General features: G+C 45.6%; 1 protein-coding gene across 1 annotated transcript in view; it reads left to right on the top strand.

Moving 5' to 3' along the window:
* LOC144179907 (uncharacterized) overlaps positions 1–23,010 on the top strand; it is a 518,871-nt gene extending 495,861 nt beyond the window's left edge. Inside the window, exons 21-28 of the mRNA XM_077708329.1 lie at positions 3,427–3,572; positions 5,368–5,483; positions 8,008–8,152; positions 10,564–10,724; positions 12,388–12,479; positions 14,272–14,415; positions 18,593–18,755; positions 22,874–23,010. Of these exons, the coding sequence (XP_077564455.1) occupies positions 3,427–3,572; positions 5,368–5,483; positions 8,008–8,152; positions 10,564–10,724; positions 12,388–12,479; positions 14,272–14,415; positions 18,593–18,755; positions 22,874–22,960 (1,054 nt within the window). The 3' untranslated portion in view covers positions 22,961–23,010. The remainder of the gene's footprint in view (positions 1–3,426; positions 3,573–5,367; positions 5,484–8,007; positions 8,153–10,563; positions 10,725–12,387; positions 12,480–14,271; positions 14,416–18,592; positions 18,756–22,873) is intronic.
* Positions 23,011–23,805: the final 795 nt, after the last annotated feature.

Genomic DNA, 23,805 nt, shown 5'->3' with positions numbered 1-23,805 from the left:
GGGCAAAAAAAAAAAAAAAAACGGTGCAGGGTAGTACTCTTGCTGGCTGGTGTGGTGTCACGATACACAAGCAGAACCAGAAGTGACTGCTACGTTAGCAACGGGTGGTGCTAGCCCCTCCGTTCATCATCATCGTCATCATCACCATTATTGTGAATTTAGTGTTTAGGCAATTCCAGACGTTTTCATTGCTGCTGGCTTCTTACGGTAGTGCAAGTATTCGCTAAATTAGTTCATTTCTCCGGCCGATTTTTGAGTAAAAGTAAAAATTACGCCCATCTTCCCGCGAGGGAACCCTGATGTGATGCGACTCATCGGGGGGGGGGGGTTCAATTGGCGCTTCTATTGGGTTGATCCTCTAAATCGCGTGAAACGGGTTGTGAACGCGTATGATGCATTCAATCACACGCGGGTGTTCTCATACGCGGAAAGATGAGCGTAATTTTACTTTTCATGCACATGCATACGCGACATGAGAAGCGAAGCACAAGCAAAGTCAAGCGCAGACAAGCGAACGCACTTGACTGAACCGGCGCAGCGCGCTCACCGCTTTATATTCAGCACTTGAAGGAGAGGAGACGAACGGAGGAGAGTTGCGCATGCGCAGCGAGAGCAAATGCGAGAGAGAAGCGTCAGCGAAGCGCGCGCAGCTGTTATGATAATGAGACAGAGAGAGCGCGTTGCACACAGCTGTTGGCGAGAAGAACGGAGGAGAGTTTGCGCATGCGCAGGTGGTGTGCGGACGCCGCGACAGCGACGCCGGAGGGACATACCCCCGGGCAAGAGGTTCGTCGCATCTAAAAAAAAAAAGATAATGACTGATCAGCTCGCCGATTTCGTTACATCAAGGTTAATCGCCGTGACGTTTCGTTACACAGAGGTCACAAACACATGGGCGCCAATGGGGGTGGCAATAGGCAATTCAAACACCTCGTTAAATCCAGGAATTCGTTACATAGAGGTTCGTTACATCCAGGTTCAACTGTATACGCCGGCATGAGCTCAACCTCCAAAGCGTTGGCGTTGGTGCAGGTAGTAACCCGGCAACGGACAAGGAGTCAACACGCGATCCTCTCTTGGTACGCGCGTCCTACAACAGCGAGCAGAGAAAACCGGGAGCGGCAACGCGCCCGAGCATTGCCTATGGCGGAGGCGCCACCTCTTCTGCCTCTCTGGCACTAAGTGTTAATTTGCACCGCACCGCGATGAATACCCCTGTCAAACGTGCCTATTTAAGTGCACTTCCACAGAGTGCACTCGGCTGAAATGTCATTCGGGAGCAGCTAAACGGCAAACACGAATGACGCTTTACAAGGAACGCACTGTAAGCTGAGTGTGTTCCCCAAACACACTTTACCGGGTCCAGCCCGACGAGTGAGTAATCTCGTGAGATTGCTGATTTACCTTTGCAAAAAGAGAAGCAGCGACGAAAAACAAGAAAATAACCTCTCTCTCAACGACGTGCCAGCGCCGCCTGGTGGGGTTTTGCTTCATGGCAGCCGTTCTCTGTGGCATTCTCGTAGGAAGTTTCTTGTCACCCTGTGATTGTGTTCCCACTTCAGCTTTCTCTGTTATATTCCACGCTTTCAGATAATTTCCCCCGAACGATAATGCTGCTGCTATTCGCTGCGCAGGGAATAACAGTGAGGGCATCTGCGCCGGTTGCCGGTGTTCAGTCGCTGTCCCGACTCCGTTTTTTGTGGACGTGTGCGAGGCGCCGATTGCGATTTTAAACAATGCAAAGAAAATGAAATGATTACATTATTTCTCACGTTATGAAGATGGGGAATTTCAAGTAATTTTGCGTAATATTCACGCCGGCTATCTTCACTGACATCACGGCCAAGGGCACTTTGTTTCATCGTTTAGCAGCGCGCAGCCAAAGTGTCATTCGGGGAGGCCGAGTGTACTCGGCATAAGTGCACTTAAATAGGCACGTTTGACAGGGGTATTACCTTCCCTAAGTTGGTTGAACATGGCGCGGTGTTCCACATTATTCCTTCTTCTCCGTCTCGTTGCATTGTCTCCGGGCTGTGGTGACCATCCCAGTCGAGACCGCCGCTAAGTGATGAGTGCGGCAGGTCAGCATGTTTCGCTGAGATGATGCGATGATTTAATCAGAGGCCATGGCAGAACGAACTACATGCTATGCGCGCTTTTTACATTTTTCGAACGTTGGAGGACATGGTGCCGTCTCAAACTTTTCACTGAGGTTGGGCCTTACCTAGCAACAAAGACGTCACCTCTTTTTTCTTGCTGGCTCTGCATTCTCCAGCTCGGCGTTGCCTAACTACCCAGACAAGCTCTTGCTGGCTCGGCATGCCTGTCCCCAGGCACTGTTTTGCTTTTCGCTCAGGTGGATTCGCGGACGTTACGTGTTTTAAGGTAACGGTTCGTGCGGCGCCACAAAAACAGAGATCTGTTTGATGGTACCTGCAGCCCTTAACAGTTACTCGTTGTGCGTTAAGAGGAAGGAACAGATAACGCCGGTAAATGACGAGGATAAAGGCATGGCTATATGTAGAACGTTATTGTCTTTGTATTATACAGTTCAGCAAGATGGGCCCAACTGATATTTGCACCTTGTACAACGTCTTTAAGTCTTTCTAAGGTATACAGTTCAGCTTCCAAGCCGCTGCTTTGCAAAAATGTCAGTCAGCTTGAATTTGTCGTGTGCACGCGCCGGTTCGACCAAGGTCCCAGCAGGCACATCCCTTGACACGACCGCAAAGTTCAAAGCGCGGATCATTATGCCGCTAACTCCTCTCGCGAATTCACGTAGCACGGGTTGTCGCAGAGAACATTAAGACCGGTCTCTGGACGTGGCACAGTTTGCAGCCGGAGTCACTCGCACCCCCGATGATGTGGTGGCAGCGGCAGGTGAACACAAAGGGAAAAAGCGCCAGGTTTATTTTCATGCACTTGTTGTAGGTCTTGGTTTATAGAGCTTTTTGCCTCAGCCTGCTCTACACGTTCTAATTACCACTCAAAGGCCATTTTTATAACTTACTGCGGGAAACGAAAACACAAGCACGTTATATGATCGGTTATCCTGCTGTATATAATTGAACGCAAGTTTAGTGGTTGCAAGGGCGAACATTTAGTAGCGTGAGCTGCAGGCAAGTATAGCAAATACTGCATAAAGCGTGCACCGTCTCTCTTTCGGGCTGCATAACTCCTCCCAGGCATTGCGCAATTCGCACAATACTCGTGAAAAAGAAAATAACAGCCAAAAGGAAGAGTGTATGCTATATTGTCTTGCTTTTAACATAACTGTGGCATGTGAAGGACGCTTTATTCGGGTACTGACACATTTTAGTTCTTCCCATACCGGAAACACAATTCACTTCCCAGGAAGTCCACATTTGCTGCAACTAAGCACTCTTAAAGAAAGAGATATGCAGCTGCGAATGTAACATGTCGCAGGTTCTTTGGTAACTACGGAATGGACGTCATCGCCAGGTGCGCCTTCGGCACAAAATTGGATTCGCATACGGATTCCAGCAACGAATTTGTGATGAATGCCAACAAGGCTTTTTCTAACGACCTGAGACCCCAACTGGTTTTTACAAGTAAGAAACGGCGTTTCGAAGTTTATTTTGGTCCTTTGAGAAATTTCTTGATGAAGAAGGCTGATCAAGAAAACCCATTTTGAGGGAACGATCGGCGCTTGTGGTTCCTTCAGTTCTCTTTGTCCTCGTTGGTTGCATAAATTAATTTTACACACATACACTGACCTATATTGGCACGATTTCACAGTTCCGCATCACACGCTTTTATATGTGCAGGCTTCCACACTGTCGCTTTGTGCTTGCCTTAATGTCTGCATCGGCACCCATATGTTATTGTACTATAAAGGCTGACTGAAATTAACGTGTCCTCGTAGGTATAGTGTCGAAGCACCAAACGTCGAAGAAGCAGCCGTACAGAAAAACACGCACACCAGAGATTCGGTGAATATAATGCTGCGATACGTAAAATGCGTGTATTTAGTGTAGCCGCTTCTGAAAACTTCTAGTGAGATCGATCCCGCTGTCGATTAAACGAGAGTGATCTAAGAAAGCGAGGAGCGCGTTACCCTCTTTTTCGATCAATCACGACAGACGGGCGTGGCCTGATCCCAGCAAAAATCAGCTTTCATCAGTGGAAAAGGTACGAGTAGGCGCTGGCAGCAAAATAATAGACAAACGATTAACAGAGAATTCTCCTGGGCAGTATGTATTCTGGCCAATATGTGTTCTAATTTCCAATGCAATGAAAACAGAACGTCCAGGCCAACGTTTGAGGAGTTGGCCTAGTCATCCTTCTACTTTTACTGGTACTTTCAGCCCTGTCTGCTACAATTTTTCTTAATTCTTTCCTTTCTCTTTTTACCTATGTACCCTTTTCCACGTGAAGGATAGCAAACTAGGCTCTAGCCAGGTTAACTTCCTGCCTTTATTCTAGATTCTTCCTGCCTTCCATCCTTTCATCCGTGCCACCAACACAATGTTCCTGCTAGATCTTGTCTACCAGCGGTTAATAAAGAATCTATTGTTGTCATGCCAGGCGTGGTGTCTATTGTTGCTAGACTAAAAAATACTTTTCCGCTAAGTCCTTTCTCCTACCCAACGACAACTACAACTCATTTTGTAAAAGTAGCTCATCATTTTGTTCTAACTATTAACGAGCGATTGCAAGTAGATGCAATTTTTGTCGATTTGGCCAAGTCTTTCGATAAGGTGCCCCAGAAAAAGCCGCTCTGTACCCTACAAAACATACTAAAAATTGTTCTGTTTATAAGAAAATTGTTCCTTTTTTTCCCATTGGCAGCAATGTTTGCTATAATATGAAAGAATTCAATCTGAAATTCTAAGCTGTCCTCCTGAAAGTTGGTGAAGTTACTGAAGAAACTAAGTTACTGTTTCCAATTTTTTAAAAATATGTTTTTCGAGACGTGTTATGAAACGATAACATTGTATACGCATGACTGCACAGTTCATTCGGTAATAGATTAACCTAATGACTAGATAAAAATGAACGGTGCTGAACTAAAGAAAAAAATATAAGGGTAGGTTGTACGCATGTCCGTATACGCTACAAAAATGTTCTATTTTGTGCGGCTCCGTTCAGTTCAGTGCAACTTCTCATTGTTCGGGTAGGACAAAACAACGACTGAAGATGATTGATAGGAACGTTCTTTGTTGCGATAAAAAAGTAGGCTCTTATTTGATTGCATGGCTGCTGATTTGATTAAGTAGAGAAAATGCATCATGAGGTTTTGTTTCCCTAACTGTGGTCAAACATCGGGTTCACATTTATTCTCAACATCATAGGCGCCAAGCATAGAAACTAAAATTCATTATATATATTTTTTCTCTGTTACAGCACTATTCACCGACGTGTCACAAGCTCTCAAAATACGTCCGTTAAATGCAGCGGTCTTCCAGTACTTCAAAAATTTTTCCTTGGGGATCATCAAAAAACGAAAAGAACACCACCAGGTATGTATGCGAGTTGAGTGTTTTCTGCACCATACCGGCAGCTCATACTTATTTCACTTATTCTGTCAAAGAAGGCCTCAGCAACGCAGACGAACAGTTTAACACAAAGAACAATGTAAGACACTGCATACGAAACGTGATCCTTTGAGAGCTAAAACAAATGCAACATACCACTCAGAGTATAAATAATTTTGAAGAAGCACGGACACTTCTTACGAATAGCGAACTCTATAGCCTAAATTTCGAATTAAATGACGGGTGGCGGTTTCTTCCGCGGGGAGGGCCCTCTGTCTCTGGTGACTGGTGCACCCCTGGGTGCTGCGCTTTCCAGGCATTGTCTAGAAGCGCGAGTTTCTTTCCTTTGTGTTTTTTAAGGGGTGAAGCCCATTGGGGGCTGGTGTTGTTGGCGTCTCCTGTCGTCGTCGTCGTAATCGTCGTCTCGTGTAGTCACGGTACTAAAACACCGGGAAGGTCGTTTACGCCTCGCGCTAGGACATAACGCGTACTAAAAAAACACAGGGGCACTCGTTTACGCCTTGCGCTACAGAGCTTTGTGCTTCAAGGGCACGAGACTTTTACTGCAAAGCTGTATACCTCTACCCACCAACGGTTTCATCTCTGTTGAAAAAAACGCCAAGGCGCCAAGAATACTCTCATACACTGCATCATGCTTTGCCCCTCCCCAGGTTTCACGTTAGTAGAGATGGCCCGGGATTTTTTTTTTTTTTTTTTACTGAGGGATGCACACCCCAGAAGTCATGCAACGTCGATGGTAATTTGTGTGCCGCGTTTTTGGGACGGCGACCTTGTCGTTCAATGAGCCACTTGACGCTTTCGCAATAAAAGTGGGAATAACAACATACGCGGTGTAAGCAAATACTCAATTCTGCATCGAGCTATCAAGCCAAAAAATGGGCTTCCCTCGTGGTAGAGGAAACGCGATCTGACGCTACTAGTTCACTGTACTGTTCACATAGGTTAATGTCACAAGCGATCATGAGACTCTGACGGCCGATAATGGCTTAATTTTGGGTCTTCGTACACATTGTAAATCGCATTTCAAGGCATTGTTGGAGCTGCCCATCCTACTTCATAGTAGCTACGGGCACTGGTAAGCTTGCGCCTCGTTTGAAAGAAATCTCAGCCCGAAACGTCTATTTTGCGTATTTTTTCCTCAGAGTAGAACGTTTTTCTTTTGAAGCAACCAGTAGTACCTATCTCCCTTTCGAACGGGTATCCTTTCCTGCATTAGAACCAATGACCATATAAATACGGATGCATAAAGATTGGAACATGGTTATCAATTCATGAGAGAAAATACTGCGATTAATATCTGTCAATGTTGCAACTAAAACGTGTAAGTGGAGGAAGGATACAGATTTAACCTCTTTCAGACAACGCAGAGCACTGTACATAGTAACGTTGCGACCATATCCCTTGGATGCTGCCACGGTGCGAAATGTAACCTGAGCATCGTCGGTGTATCAGCAAGCATTAAAAAAAAAACCTAGGAAGCAGTTTTTAGCTATCTTCAACGCACAGAGGTAATCAGTGCGGGATATATTATCAAAAACATATCGGCCCGCATCACAGAATAAAGTACATGTAAAGTCTCTCAATGCACACCCCAGAAGTCATTTTTCACTTCGACATAATAATTTATTGGCTTAATCGTGACTATCGCTGTATAAAACTTAATTCGAAATTAAATAGTTAAATAGTCAGGATAATCTCAGTTATGAGTCGTTTCCTCACTGGCAATAATTTATTGACTTAATCGTGACAATCCCTTATTAAAGTCTAAATTACATCGGTGAATAGTCGCGAAAATTTCAAACTGAATCTTGTAACAGTCAAGAACTTTTCGAGGGATCGCCAAGTGCTTAGACGCAAAATAAAGGAGGCGCTCCCATGACTGCTACATTTAAAGATAATTGATGAAGAAAGAACTGCGCACTTGGTGTTATTGCGCACAATATAGAGTACAGAGGTACATGCTTGGACGTACAATCCCGTGACTATGCCTGGTGTGCGCAAGACACTTTAAAAGACATTGAACAAATGGTCACTTCAAATCGTTGTGCTCCTCTACTCATCAGGTTTCAAGTTTGGTACGTACACATTACATCAGTCCGCAGTTGCTTATTATTTCGCTTCGCAGTAGTTCAGTCGGACCCCCCCACCAGTGGGAGTCGTTCATTGTGGCTCGAACATTGAAAAATTCAACTCCTTGTGGTGCGTAGCACCTGCAAGTATATGCAAGTCTCGTAAGGAATAAACGAGGGTAACGTTGTCCTATTACGACTACGAACCGTGGAAGCCTGGGAGCAGCTGCACAAAGAAACATCCTTGATCGCTCGAAAAAAATATAGGGCGGCAACTTCTACTACGATTGCCTCAGCCACCGTACAAGTATTGCACCACTCGACCGCGCAACTTGTAAACGTTTCTCTCTGACCTTTGTTTAGGCCCTTTACGGCGTCTTTTGGTTAGCGCAAATATTTTTCTGCTCCGCACTTTGCAGCGGCATGAGGACTTTCTGCAGCTCATGATGGACGCCCACGAGGGCAACCTGAAAGCTGAAGGTGCCGACACGTTGAGCGGGAAGGAAGCGTCGATGTTCGATCTCGACTCCCAGCTGCAAAACGCTAGCACGCGTACCTCCAAAGGTAAGCGTTAACGGTGCAATTAATGACATTTCGTTCACAGTGGAAGCGCTTAACGAAAGGGCAATCGTTATTTTGTTTTAAGCTCTTTCTTACCGAATGGAAGCAACTTTGTGTGGGATTAGCAATGCACATCCAAACGACGAGTGGTTTTATAACGGAGAACCACATGGCTAAACCATAGGAGCGGAGAGCTTCACGACTACGCATCGCTACGCGCACACTTTATAGGGGCCAAGCAGACAAAACACAAGTTTGGTTCATTCGAAAGATTGCCTCGTTAGAATCATACTGACGCTGCTTTTAATGCACACTTCACTCAAATAAGCTACATAATTAGGAAAACAGGGAATGGCAATGCGACCCACTAGCTCATTTCCCGCAACAGAACCTGTGATGTTATATGAGCCTGCAGCTGTGCGATTGGCTGAGGCCAGCAAAAGGAAACGCTAATGAGGCACGGCTTATAGGCTTTCCGAACGAGCTATTTGCGCTTAAATGCAATGCATATTGATCTTACAGCAGTAAGGATGGTGCGGTAAACAATGAAAGTTGCGAAAATACACGTAAAAATAGAAGTACCGATGCACATTGCTGTGGGTACTGGGCGCACTATGCTTGATTTAGCTGCACAGTACCCCGCCGCTTTGAAGTTGTCTTACTCGACACTGGTGGATTCACGTGAGCGACGTTGTCTTACGTGACCTTTGTCGAGGATACCCCATGTTTCAGGACACGATTACTTTGTACCGCAAAAAAACAACAACAAAAAAAAAACAAGCCAGGTGAAATAGGGTCACCAACAAAGCAGCGGCGGGCAACTGTTTGTGGATGACTATAGTAGCGCCATCTGGGAGGGCTGACGGCAAGCAAAGCAGCCGAATGGCACACTGGAAGTTGGTTTGAATGCGCGCACGTATGACCTCACTGCTGACGTTATGAAAACTCACGATTTGGCGGGAGAATCAACATTTTAACCTAAATTGATTAATTTCTCAGGGAATATGGCATCATTTGCTTGCGGACAAACGCTGGGGGCACTATAAAACACAAAATCTTTCGAATCTAAAGGACTGTTGTTTCACTATCACGCAACGGAAAAGAGATAGTTTGGGGGAGGGGGAGTAGCCCAGCTCAAGGCATTGGAACGTACTGCCATATAGCCTATCATGGTTGTTGTGCCATATAGGATGGGCGTCTGACTTCTCGCAGATGGCTGTGCATGCCACGGTGTAAATAAGATATGCACAAATATGTACCTAGCGTGTAAATATTAACAGCGTAGCTGTTTAGCAAATCGTTACTTTTCGTGTCCGCAGTTAAAAATACCAAGAAAATGCCGAGCACTCGGATGTGCGTGCCTCGCGGCAACCGCCCAGTGTCCCCGGCGCACGTTTGTCAAGCCAAACATGCCCACTTAGGGAAACTGGCAAAGATTGGGGAAAAAAAAAAAACCTCCAGCGTTCGGCGTAACCCCGGCAACACTTGCTCGGAACGAGAAAGAAACGTCATAGCGTACGCCCCAAGGCGAAGTCTAATGATTATGACTTCCAAAAAAATGAAGGGAGCTCACTGTTGTAGCAACAATGATGAAGTAAAGGTAGTTTGTGGCAGAAAAGAAGAAGCAAATCGGCTGCAATCGTGGACTTAAACCGTCGTGATGGTCACGAAGGTTGCGTACAGCTTCGATGCCTCGAATTCTTACGCGTTAGTGTGAGCTTCTCTCATTTTTTTCATTCTGCGCGGGACGTAACACTGTAATTTGCCACATTTGTTGTGCAAGTATGGATGTGATGTGCTGCTAATATTTGTGCTGCGTGTATATAGTACGTGGGACAACGATCAGGACAACTTCCTGGTGGAGTCATTCGGCGAAGGAAAGCAAAATGTACTGGGAGGAGAAACGACAGATGTTGAAGGCGAATTTTCGTACCACTTCTATGCACAAAAAACACAGAAGGGTAAGAAATTCACACCCATTCTAAAGATTTAACGCGCGGATAACGCTCGCCCGTGCCCGAGACTTAGAGCATCTTGGAGCTATGACTACAATGGCCAAGTTACGAGAAAGTCGATCGATTTGTTTTCTTTCTAGGGGTCATGATTGGTTTTAGCATGTCACTGGCCTTTTTGGTCTTTTGCTAACAAGTTTCGGTAAAACCGACCATTCTGAAAAGCTCAGTCGTGCAATCGATCTGTCGTCTCTGTGCTGTAGTGGCAGCATACATGCTTGGTGCACCAGCTGCAGTTATTCCGTATTTTCGCTATCGCGTGAACCTCCAGAGTCTTACCTTCTTCATTACATGTGCGCCGTTCACACAACAATGATTTCGATATCACAGGTCTGAAAAGCCAAGTCCCCCTTCCTTTCACAGACGGGCATACGTAATGCGCGCTTTCCGTTCGCTGTTCAGCGCTGAGCGAGGACGAGGCCCTGGCGCAGTGCGTGCAGATCTTCCTTGCCGGCTACGACTCGCTCTCCACCTTGATGGGCTGTGCTGCCTACGAGCTGGCGCTGAATCCGAACGTGCAAGACAGGCTGCGCAAGGAGATCGACGAGTGCTTCGACGTCCACGTAAGCCTCGACTGGTTGGAGACAAGAACACCAGTCACGCAATTACTGATGCTTTCAAATGGTTCGACAAGTTCGCTGCTGTTAAGAAACAATTCAGCAGCTGCACAAAATCAGCGGCATGCTGAAAAGTGTCGCCGATAACTGCATAAGGGTAGCAACAAAGCTGTACTCACGCGCAGGCCTTTCGCTTTGATAACAACTGTCATAGTCTCTACATTTTAAAACAATATGTTTGCAATTACTTAAGTGCTTTCTGTATCCAATCTGCGCGGTTGCTGTTTCGTGCTACTCTCTGAGTCGTGCATGCTACAGGGTGCGGAAATTTCTTGTTGCATTGATTGTGTAAGTTTTTTAAAACCTAAATACAGTTGATCAACATTGGCAAACCATTGATGGGTAATCACTTGAACGTAACTTAAAAAGTGAGTGGTAAGGTGGCGTGGCTCCCGTCTCCAGCTGCATCTGCTCATTTTATTCAAGGAAGGGAGTAGTATAAATTACGGAATCTGACCGGTTCCTTGCGTTACTTCCACTGACCTTTTCTGAAAACGTGGTTTGTATGTTGTAATTTCATGTTCGTTACGGTAAACGAGTTTCTCCTAGCATTTGCTGCACTATTTTGATTCTGTCTTGCGGGGCACAACCATAGCATGTGGTAGCGGTCCGCCCGACCCACGCATGCCATACAATCTCTCTAGGATATTTCGAGGTAGCAGCAACTGAGCGCAACCGGGTTTCGAAACGGGTTCGTCTGTAACTGCCTCCACAACACAGAGTCTCTTTTAGTGAGGCTGCGGTGCGCGGCGGGATACTTTCGTCTTGCTAATCTGTAAGGATCTATGATTTCTCTGTATGACACCATCTCAACCCACCTCCTCAGGTCTCTGCGATCTGACGAGGTCGGGTGAGGTGGGGTCTGCCTGTTCGAGTAAACCTCGGGCGGCGTCATGGGCCCTCTCGTTTCCTGCCAGACCCGAGTGTGCTGGCGTCCAGGTTATTTGAATTTTATCCATTTTTTTTCGCTTTCTCGAGTATGCTCCTGGTTCGAGGGGATACGCTGCCTTTTCAAAAATTTCTGACGGCCGATTTCGAGTCGCTAACAATTATTTTTGTGCTGGTGTTGGATATGGTCATGGAAATGAACACCTCCTCACCTTCCGTATACGTCGCACCGTAGCGAGCGATGCGGCCGTGAGTAATGGTCCCTAACGATCGACTGTCCCTACCGTCATGGCGTCGCGGGTACAATATTCGGCTGCGTCAACGTAGATCACGTTCTCTGGTCGTTCTATGCGTTTTTCTAGCGCGCGAGCTCGTTCCCGTCCGCTCCACGTTTTGCATAGGATTCATGCGTAGGATAAAAAAAAATAAAAACGACAGACACCGTCCAAAGAACTCCCATAACTTTAAAAACAAGAATAAACAATAATAGTTCCGTCTTTACTACGGAAGCTTTGTTCACAATGGGGTGAAAGCTTGTGTTGTCCTTTCGTACTAATTGGCTTTCGCGGGTATACCGGCTTTGATTGCCTGCAAACACGTGGTGCTCACTATGAAGGCGCACATTTGTGCACCATGTAGTCTTTCATGGTAAGACTGCATGGTAGGGCTAAATATTACATATGCACAGTATCCTTTACATAGCAAGTCAACTCTACCGCAGGGGGAAAATCCAAGTGGGGACGTCATTTCGAAGCTTCCGTACCTGCACTGCGTTGTGTCGGAGATCATGCGGCTGTACCCTCCAGGAGTCAGGTATGCAAAATGCTTCACGTTTAAGTATCATCTATAGTTGGATGTCTCCCAATCGTCTTCTAAACACTGAATTGATGTAAGTTAAATACCATATTTTAATTCGCAATGCTTAATTGTATTTATCTTACGGCGTTATTCGTGTTCTAGTTGGTCAAAGCTAAAAAACAACTAATTTTGAAAAAAAATAAAGGTATGCCTAAATTTGTTGCTTAAGCACAAAGCAAAATACCTGTTGAAGATCTTAGAGACGAAATTTTTTTGACACCTAATTGCGAGTTACTCTACCGCAACTATTCGGCCGCTTCGAAATCTAGAAACGCGCGTAGCGCAGTTTCGCTTAGTTTTGAGTAGGGCCAGTGTAGCACTCGACGTCCAAAAAAGAATTATCAATTGACACGTCCTGAGATTCTGATAACGGCGCTATGACTCGAGGAAGCTATGGGAGATGTCGAAGCTCAAAGGAGAAGGTTGGGACCCGCCTGATCTAACATCGCCCAGTTGATGGTTCTCTTGCGGCTTGATGCCTTGTAGTTGCCAGAGATGCGCGCTTGGGCTGAGTTTGAGGAAATGGTCCCAAGACGTCCGTGGGCCCCCAGCAAGCTGACTTATCCCCAGACTTCCATGACAACCCCAGAAGTTTTGCCTGGTCGTTTCAGCCGGCATAAAACGGTTATCGCTTGTGTGACGATCACGGACTGTTTGATCCAGTCTGACGTGTCTGACGGCCGTCCATTGTGACGGCCGTTGAATGGCTGTTAGCCCGGCCAACTCTAATGTCATGTTGTCGCAAAGTGTCTCGTGTACGCTCGATATAATTCCCAACACGCGAAGGCAACACATACCCGTACAGTTACTTGGTCAACCGAACCGTCGGTGAAAACCCTGAGTGCCGTGTTGTGATCATCAGCTGGTTGCTCCAGTACAAAGGATGCTGGGTCTAGCTGCCATTGTTCTGCCCTCCCGCCATGGAAAGCTAAGCGGTGATAGGGAAGAGGGGCTATACTTCGTCTTCAGACTCGCTATTGTGGGTGACACACAGCTGGTGCTAGCGATTTTGGCACCAGCAGAAACTACTGAAACACGAAAAGTGAGAATGAGTATATGGTCCGAACGTCCCCAATTTTTCCAACAACCCCAGGTTGCTGCAAAAAGATTCGTACGCATTAAAAAATATGGTTCGCGTGCGTATTTATGCACGCAAACCATATTTTTTTAATTTACGCAGTCAACGCGTTTAGTGGAAGCAAGGTGATCTCAAATCTAAAGGCCAAGATACATAATGCTGATTACCCAAGAAGGATAATAGTTTTAGCAAAATAGTTAAAAAAATCTCCTGCAGTGATTCGCATAAATGCTACCTTATCGAAATGAATTGACGTATGCCGGAAATCACACAAAATTACAATTTTCGGAAGGATTTTTTCAGTGAAACTGGCTGTTGGATTTAGGTCGGCACTGCTGATCTCTTATTCTATTCTATTCATTTTTGCGAAGGGTATCACAAATGAGAAAGATTTATGTTTCTATAATAATCCCCTTGTACTTATATGGCTTCGACCTTACACACAAATCATAGGCTTTGTTACACTATGCGGCATGACCAAATTATAAGTGGATTAAAATAGCCAGGTAACGAACTAAGTCGTTATAGCAAAAGTAATGCGGCTTTTTGAAACCCTTGCTGCAAAACTAAAGAGCAACAGCGGCATTAGAAGATAAAACAAGCTCAGCGAAGTCCGCAGACGACATACCATGTGTACCTGTAAGTTTCTACACTTCCTTTTTCGCACAGGGTAGAGAGAACCGCTATCGTCGATTACCAGCTGGGGGATACAACGATAAGGTTACCCAAGGGCACCGCCATCATTGTTCCAGTCTACGCCATGCACCGTGATGCTGACTTCTTCCCGAATCCGGATACATTTGACCCCGAAAGGTGAGAGCTTTATGCAAAAAGTGATGCAAATGCAAGCTGTTTTAAGAAACTCCGAGCAAAGTATAAAATTAGAAATGTGACATTGTCTAGTAAGAAATAATATTCATTCAATGTGGCGCGGACCATCTGAGACGAATTTGTTTACTTTGGTCATTTAAGGAATTACTTTACGATATTGATCTTTTTAAGAAGTGAAACTTACAGAACATTTTAAATTACACACTTGCAAAGAAACAGAATGCGGCAGGTCCAGCGAAAATTTATACTATGTAGGATTTATCCGAGCTTTAAAGACAGCGTGCGAAATTCGAGCGAGCGGCTCCAAGACCGCATCAATCAAAATTCGCGTGGCTCAGCACCCTGCGGCTCTGGACTAGTGTTGTGAGGTCACCACACCGGAATTGGAAAGGCTCTGCTTCATTACACTTTTTTGGGGCCCCGTAACGGAATGGGAATGGAATGGCGACAATGCTTAGAGGAATGGAATATGAATTGCATTAGGTGCCTGTTGTCCGGAAAGGAATGGGCTGAATTTTTATACTAGCTGTGTCACTCTTCAGCTGGCACCTACAGCCAAGCCAGCTCTTCAACAGCCTCACTGCAGCCAAACAGTCCAATCGTTGCCCTTTTTTTTGGCAGCCAATGTGAATACATGGGGAAAAGTGGTAGCCCGCCAAAAGAGAAGCTCTAGGTAGGCAACACATTTCTGCCACATAAGGTGCGCCAAAGCGGCTGATATACACGACTGCCGTCGTAATCTGCAGCCACGCAATCACCAAAATCTGCAACAGCAAGCGCGGCTCTTCCCCGCCATGGAGATACCAACCTTTGCTGCCGACGTGGATGTCGTCTCACTCGGTAGCATAAATGAACTATTTTTTAAATGCCAGCTGTCAGACTCAGATAAAACAAAACGTAACGCGCCCCAGTATACAATGTTTAAAGGGGTTGGAGGTGATTAAGATGCATGGTTACACTCTCAAATTTCAGTGTGGTCATGATTTCATAGTGTTTGCAAAACGATGCCGTAATGGTAGTTGTCACCCTTCTACACTCCAACATTGTAGTTTAGAAGTCCGCTTATAATTTAACGCCTAAAAGTTTATTTTCGCGCACAGCTGTGCTGTCAGGTGTGGGACGCGAGCGTAATACTGCTTTGCAGGCGGTGTACGGGGCGGGGTAGCGAATGACACGCGGGGAGCTCTTTTCACGCTCAATCCTGCTCAAGCATTACATGGTTCAGGCGGTGATGAAAGCGCCGTCCCCGGATCTGCGTAGCCACAAGGTGGCGCCAGGAACGTGCATGGGCGCAAAATTCCCATTGGCTGCGAACGCGAGTATATGCATGTGCATTGGCGGATATGCCTTCGCTCAGAAAGTGGAATGTGTGTGCCTGATATCGCCATTGGTTGCTAACGCCGGTATGCGTTTGCCTGACGTCCGTCCATATGAGCTGCGAACACGAGGTTGCGGCAGCCTGGTGCCCCTGTTGGTTGGATTGGCTGGTACACGAGATACGGCTGAGCGAAAAGGAATGATGGTGTACTATAAATCTTTATCGAGTGCCCAGCGGTTTATATGGACCGTGCAACACATTCGATAAGCGCTTTCACTCTTTTCTTCGCGTCTGGAACCACTGCGAAAGCTATAGTTATCGCCAGCACGAAGCGGCACTGCGTGATTTGCTCGTCGCACCACGTATACGCCTTCCATTTCTGCTCTGTTTTTGGGACTTTTTTTAAAAACTTGCCATTGAAAAGCGTTCACTGCTGCAACTGAAGGAAAACCGGTCAACAGCCACTACATGGCCTTAGTGACGTAATTCGAGCCGTCGAAGAACGTCAAGACCGGGAAAGACAGACAAATTTTTTGAGCGAGTTTACAAGTTATCTGATGTGCATAGAGCAGTAACTTTTGGCTGAGGTACTTTGCGGCACCCTAATCTAAGTACTGGGTGTGTTGGGTGACGAAGTTCTTCAAGCATTTAAGATAAAAAAAAATATGAAAAAAGTGTTGCAGGGCCCCTTTATGAAGAAATGTGAAAATGTCAGAATGTGACCAAGCGAACTGCTAGCTCAGCAGCGGAAGGGTGTGACGCTAGATTGTGATGACCCGGAGTTAATCCTAATGTCCCTCTTTCAGGGCTAACGTCGTAAACCGGTATCCGCACCTTGACGTATGATCAGATTGACACTGCTTCGGGCGTCATTAAGATGACGCTATCTAACGTTAAGCTTAGTCATAAAACCGACAAAGAAGACAAAAAAAACCCGCCCGCATCTTCCCACGGGGGGAACTCGAGTAAATGCGTCGCAGTGTGGTGGGGTATCGCGTGAATGTTGCGTAATTGGGTATGGTTTGGGAATGCGTAATTGTTATTTCGTCTTTATTAGTCTTATTTATTGAATGAAGGAGAAGCGAAGGCAAGGAGTGTAAAGTTAAAGTCTGTCTTTATTGCTTGGTGCCGTCAAGCAAAGCGTCAAGTCAAGCGAAAGCCAAGCAAAGACGCCCTTGACTGAATTCCGAACGCGCGCTCCGCCGCTTATATACACACCGCCCGCGTTCGAGGAAGAGGAGTACGGGGGAGAGACGCGCATGCGCACACTTCCGTACACAAGCGCGCGAACTTTCCACGCACCAACCACGCCGTTATCACGTGTACACGCCCTGCCGCCGTTACTGTTGAGCGCGACGCAGCGCACGGGTAGCTACGACGCATGCGTGCACAGACGCGCTCCCCCCGCACCGCCGCAGCTGTTGTTGAGAGCGACGGAGCGCACGGGGTACACGCGCTCCTCCCGCACCGCCGCACCTGTTGTTGAGAGCGAGGAGGGTACGGGGGAGAGACGCGCACCTGCGCCTCGACGCGACGCGCATGCGCAGTGAGCGTGTGGATGGCGCCGACAACATCGTCGAGTGACATCGCGAGCCTAAGAAATGCTCCGCATTTAAAAATTCAAGTAAAAAAATTCCCGGGCCATCTCCACTAACGTGAAACCTGGGGAGGGGCGAAGCATGCAGTGTATAAGTGCATTTTTGGCGCCTTGTCGTTTTTGCCAACGGAGATGAAACCGTTGTGGGGTAGAGGTATACAGCTTTGCTGTAAAAGTAAGCGCTCCAGCGCGAGGCGTAAAGTCCCGTTATTTTTTAGCACGCGTTACGTTCCAGCACGAGGCGTAAACGAGTTTCCCGGTGTTTTAGTACCGTGACTACATGAGACGAACGACGATTACGATGACGACGACAGGAGAAGCCGACAGCCCCAGCCTCTAAGGGGCGTCGCCCCTAAAAATGTTAATGATGGAAAGGTTGAAATGTGGTCTATTATAAATCGTGCGTGTTTCGCGGCATCATACACTCAGCATCGCTAAACTTACCGACCCCAAAGTCCGCAAGGTAACTCAGTGCCATAACTCAAAAAGAAGGGATGCTCACACATTATCAAACCACGCGAGAAAGCTCAGGCGCCTCGATAGATTTTTATAGATCTTTCTCTTTTAATTTCCGGAAATACGATTTTCCTTTTGCTTCTTCGATGATTTTCAGCGGCGCCAGAGGGCGAAATGTGACGACGCTGCTCTTCCCTACTCCGCGTAGCTAACGTGTAGGTAACGACGGTGCGGCACTTACACTACGATGGGTATACTTCGCACGTGTAGTGCATCGATCAGAACGAATCTTCCGCTCGCAATCAATGAGAAAGTGGTTAGTCTATCACACCAGCTCTCGCGCAGACAGTTAGAGCGTCTAATTTATGTTTTATGATGGTGAAGTATGAGCAAAGTGAAATTGTAATCACTACGCTTCCTTATGCTGTCTCCACAGAGAAAACGTGCTCCATGTTCTCTCGTAATCCTCGTGGTTGCGGCGCTACACTGCTAGTCACCGTCGTGCGGAACTTCAAGCGCACAGCAGCGTATTCGTTCTCTACCACCGCACAAAAGCAAGAATTACAACATGCTCATATATTGATTGAGCTGGGTTGAGTTGCCTGCGACGGAGTGATTTGCAGATGCACGCATGAACGTCGTGTACGTGCTGGAAAGACCTTTGGCTGTACTTTATGTCACATTCCCTGATAAGCACCGCTGTGACACACAGGATCGAATACGTGCGCAAAAGTAATTAATTAGACCCGAAGGCACAGCATTGCTTGTTTCTTCTTTTTTTGTTCCAGGTTCAGCGACGAGAATGTCTCTTCCATCAAACCCTACTCGTACCTGCCCTTCGGCGCGGGACCCCGAAACTGCGTTGGCATGCGCTTCGGCTTGCAGGTCATGAAGATGGGCCTCGCTCATTCCGTGCGCAGCGTGCAGTTTGTGCGCACGGATAAAACAAAGGTCAGTTACCCCGTGATGCACTGAGCAGTGATTATGGTGTCCTCCTTTACGGGCAAGGAAACCGAGAGGAGAGCGCCAGATTACTGTACTGAAGAAGCCCCGAAGTACACCCGGCGTCAAGAGTTTCCGGGGCGCGATTTCCAAAATGAAAGACAATTTCTCTGCTGCCTGGTAAATAAGCTCCTTCTGTGCGTATGGAGATGATGCTTATAAATCTGATGCTTCGCTTAGGATGGGAAATCAAGTTCTTAGCCACGCGACAGCAGAGAATTTGACTTCTGTTTTCGAAATCGCGTCCCAGAAACTTTTGACACCGGGTGTACATCCTTCTTGTATTAAGGCAAAAGCCTTATAAGGACCCCCTTTTTAGGTCACATTGTACGTGTATTATTGCAAGGTGACCTTGAATGACCTTGACATCGACATGAATGCTACAAAATCTCGGAAAAAAATTATCTCGTGACCTAACGAACGTGGCAAGTGAACCAAAGCATGCCAGCCGTGTATAAGGGATGGTAACAATCTCCGAAGTAATAACTGATTGACTAATGATTGATGGTCATGTTTAGTAAGGTGAGTTAAAGTTGATTACGATGGAATAATGATCGATTAGTGATTGATGGTAATGAAAAGTCAGGTGGGAAAAAGGTGGATTAAAACGGGGGAATGTGGATTGAGATAGCTTAAAATGGATTCAGGTGGCAGGTATATTGGCTCCAAGACTCCTTTAAAGCTATGAATGAATGAATGAATGAATGAATGATTTTTTTGTTAACAAGGAAAGGAAAGACAACCAGCAGGCGTAGTTTGTTTCACCCAAGGGTGGACACCGGAACGCCTGCTGGTGTGGGGCTATAAGTTTGAGTTTATTTGCTGTTAGGCATGTTTGTTCACGCTGGTGTTGTACATATTTGAGAAGCTTTTTTTTTTCTGGAAATAGTCAAATCCACCCAAAAAGAATTTGAGGAAACAGTGAAACTTTGATATGGGACTTAAGTGCAACACTTTCAAAGCTGTTATGAGATATGGTTTACATGCCAGCTAGAAAATGGTTACCCCCGCAAGTAATTAAAAATTAGGTAAATAATTAGATGTTATTTTAAATAATTAATTATGTCTTAAATATTTATTTCATCTCGCCTGACATCCCTAGGCGGAAACTCACAAAGGGGCTGCCGTGTTGGTTATATGACGTCAAAGCAAAAGCGCACTGCTATCGGGAAAATGGATTTAGCTTATTTTGATCCGTGCCACAACAGGATCTGGCCCATTTTCGCTTCGAAATAGGATCTGCGTACACGTTCACCGGTAGTTATCATGCCTGTTTTGTTACAAATGGTTTTCTAGGGGAAAGTTGCGAGTTTTTTTTTTTTCAGTACAGTTTTATCTGACGTCACACTCACGTCCCACACGTCACACCAGCGTAACTGCACTGCGGAATAGTGCCGAACTGCAAGAGTTATCATGTCGTTGCAACACCGCTCGTTAATCGCTACTTCACAGGCTCCACCACCATGCATCCCTTCACGAGGACTTCTCTAGGCCACCCCCTGCTATCTTTCCCCGCCGTAATAATCCTTTAAGATCGAACGCTTCACGTGTCGCCCAGCAAATTATGCAATGTCGTTAATACTACGCACAACAACCGTGTGGAATAACTTGCCATTAAAGATCCCAACATCACCGATATAAATACATTTCAGAAGCCACTGAATACGAATGTAAGTGCGTCAGCCCTTCATACCCACCCTTCTTTTTTTCTTTCCCTTTTTATACTACAAACGGTGACAAAAAATTGATGTTTGACTTCAGTGCAACATGCATTTTTTTGTGGTTCCTGCTCTTAATTGATGCTGCAATTGCCTTATCCATTTCACACGTGCTTTTGCTATGTGCTGGATCATTATCAATCAATCAATCAATCAATCAATCAATCAATCAATCAATCAATCAATCAATCAATCAATCAATCAATCAATCAATCAATCAATCAATCAATCAATCAATCAATCAATTAATCAATCAATCAATCAATTTTTATTTGACAACTGCAAATTCATACAGGTGCCAGGGGGCAGACAAAAAGCCTGCGATACGCGGCTTGACAAAGGTCTGCGCCCCCTTAATAGTAATACGTTGCTGCATCATGTAGCAAGATAGAAAGAGAGAGAAGGAAAAAAGAGTGATAGAAAAGAGAGAGAGAGGAAACAGAGATAAAACAACATATAGAGAAAAAAAACAAATAAAAGTAAAGCAAATGGCAACAAGTAAATAAGTAAACAAGTGCTCGTTTGTGTTATGTAGGCGAGATTACTTACGTTTTGTGTTTCGTTTAGTCACACTCTATTTTGTGTATTTATGATTAATATTTATTATAGGACAAGAATATTAAGCCTTGTATTTCATTTTTAAAGGACCCCGCAACACTTTTTTCAACTTTTTCGATTCTTACATGCTTGCAGAACGGAGTAACCCAACACACCCGCTACTTAGAGTAGGGTTCACAAAGTACCTCGGCCAGAAATTACTGCTCTATGCCCATCAGATAATTTGAAAACTCGCCCAAAAGATTTTTCTCTCTTTCCCGGTCTTGACGTTGTTCGACCACCAGAATTACGTCCCTGAGGTCATGTAGCGGCTCTTGGTCGGTTTTCTTTGAGTTGCCGCAATGACCGCTTTTCGATAGAACTTTAAAAATAAAGCGACAAAAACAAGGCAGACACGGAAGGCGTGTCTGGTGCGACGAGCAAATGGCGCAGATAACTGTAGCTTTCCCAGTGCTTCCAAACGAGAAGGAAAAAGGGAAAGCGTTTATCGAAAGTGTTGCCGGGTCCCTTTAATGTTTATAGTTTGTCCAGTTTGTGCATTTGTGCGACTAGTTATTAATTTGTTATATTATATATATTACCCCCCCCTTTGTAATACCCTCCGCGAGAGGGCCTTCAGAGATATTCTAAATAAATAAATAAATAAATAAATAAATAAATAAATAAATAAATAAATAAATGCAGCCCTGAGGTCTAGTCACAACTGCGAGATTTCTTTTTTTTTGCATTTATGGATCAAAACATTGTTTTCAACGCGTATTTTTTTATTTTCATTGAAAACATTAACCACACATTTACGTCTAATAAAATAACACTGCCTAGTAGGAGTTGTGTAGTGATGTTTTGCCTGCAAGATGATTATTCTTTTCTTTTGCTCTAAAATGTTGACAACTATGGTGTGTGGTACCAGATTGAGTAGATTGTAAATGTTTTGCCTATTTAAACTCGTCGTTTCAGATATTTTTAATCTTTGACCGGGTGGCAGATACGAGGACCAGGCAGGCAGGCAGGCAGGCAGGCAGGCAGGCGGGCGGGCAGGTAGGCGGGCGGGCAGGCGGGCGGGCAGGCAGGCCAGACAGGCAGGCTGAACTTTTTGGGTTTAAGTAGCCCAAGAAAGGCTACCAGTAAAAACATGTTCTCCTGGATGAGACACTTTTTGTTCCCCTGAATGCGTCTCTGCATTTGTGCCTTTTCACCTAGTGCATGGGTGGTCCACGTCTCAGCACTGTCGAAAAAAGAAAGCTAAAAAAGAGGAGGCTTTTCGATGCAAATTGTGTAGATACGATCGGGCCATGTCCCTTGTTTATGGTACAAGAGGAAAATGGCATATGATAGTCGGCGTTGAGCAAGACACGTAGTCATAACATATAGATATATGATGGAATTCCCACACGACGCCGAATCTCCGCGCTCCTTTCTAAAGCTCTGTTTTTTATTTTTAAAAGCAATGTAAAATAACATCAGACGATTAATATCCCTTTAAAGTGGTTACTCACAGACAGTTCAAATACTGCGTAACTGTGAAATAGACTCACCTATCTGCGCATCCATTAGCTTTAACTCTAACCTTTATTGACTCCGCATCATTTTGGATGCCGTTACACCACAAGTTCTTACAACAGGATATATTTTGTTTATCACAAAAAGTTGAGTGTCTACTGCACAAGCTGGCACCTTGAGCCCTCAAAGCAGGGAGCCATAGCTCTAAAGACTTCTGAGCTCAAAAACTCCAGAGTGCACGTGATGTGTGACCCAATTCCTTTTCCTTCGCTTTCTTGCTTTATGTTGCAGGTTCCGCTGGAGTTTGAAAGAGCGAGTGTCTCCGTACTGAAGATCAAGAGTATCACCGTCGGCGTGCGAGGCCGGCCACCACCGTGATCCCAGAGATCTCCTACTGCCTGAGTGAAGCCACAGTGAAGAAGGCGCCCTTCATTATGGCCTCATGACTCAAAGCTCTCCTGGATATTGATGACGACACTGTCATAAAATCAAACCACGAAAGAAATGTTACAGTACCTGATTGCGAAGAAATACTTACAATAAACACGACTGTCCGTTTTTAATGCACTCTTCCGGGGCGAAGAACGTGAGGAAAACCTCACGGGTCACCTTGACAAGAACTTTTCGGTCCGGTAAGACTTGAAGAAGCTTACTGGTAATGAGATTTTACCAGACTTTCCCCACAGCCGGCGTTCCTTCCGAAGCATTCTAGCATTGTTCGCACCCTGGTCTCACAGACCATAGTGCAAAATGAATTAAGGTGAAACGATCGCGCTGAAATCACCCTGTGTACACAAAGAGGTTGCATGACCTACTTTTACAGCAAACCGAGACTAAAATCTGTGTTGGGTTAAAAATTTTTGAAGCCATAATTTACAACGATAACTTATGCTTAAAATGATGGCTTAGAATTCAAAATGTCAGAGCGGAGGGAAGCCTTGGAACTGTCCGGAGGAATCCTCATACTTACTGCACAAAGTGTGCGTGCTCTGTATCTCTGCAAAAAATAAAGCTTAGCGGAAGTTTGTAGCCTTGGGCTAGGAACCCTCGCGGTCGATTTTATCGCAGGTGTTTTAACACCGGAGCCGTCTAAGCTTTTAGGTCCGCCGTGAAGCGTTACCAGAAAACTCATCCCAGCCGAGCGCACGTGATCGTACGCCTCGTGACGAGCGCCCGGCGAAGGCCAGCTCGACCTTCGAGAACCCTCTGTCCAGAGCTCGTGG

The sequence above is a fragment of the Haemaphysalis longicornis genome, unplaced genomic scaffold (assembly GCF_048455015.1).
Source record: "Haemaphysalis longicornis isolate Haplotype H1 unplaced genomic scaffold, Haemaphysalis longicornis Haplotype H1 scaffold_4, whole genome shotgun sequence".
Classification (NCBI taxonomy): Eukaryota; Metazoa; Arthropoda; class Arachnida; order Ixodida; family Ixodidae; genus Haemaphysalis; species Haemaphysalis longicornis.
The sequence above is the reverse complement of the archived record's forward strand: the minus strand, read 5'-3'. Positions and strand labels throughout refer to the sequence as shown.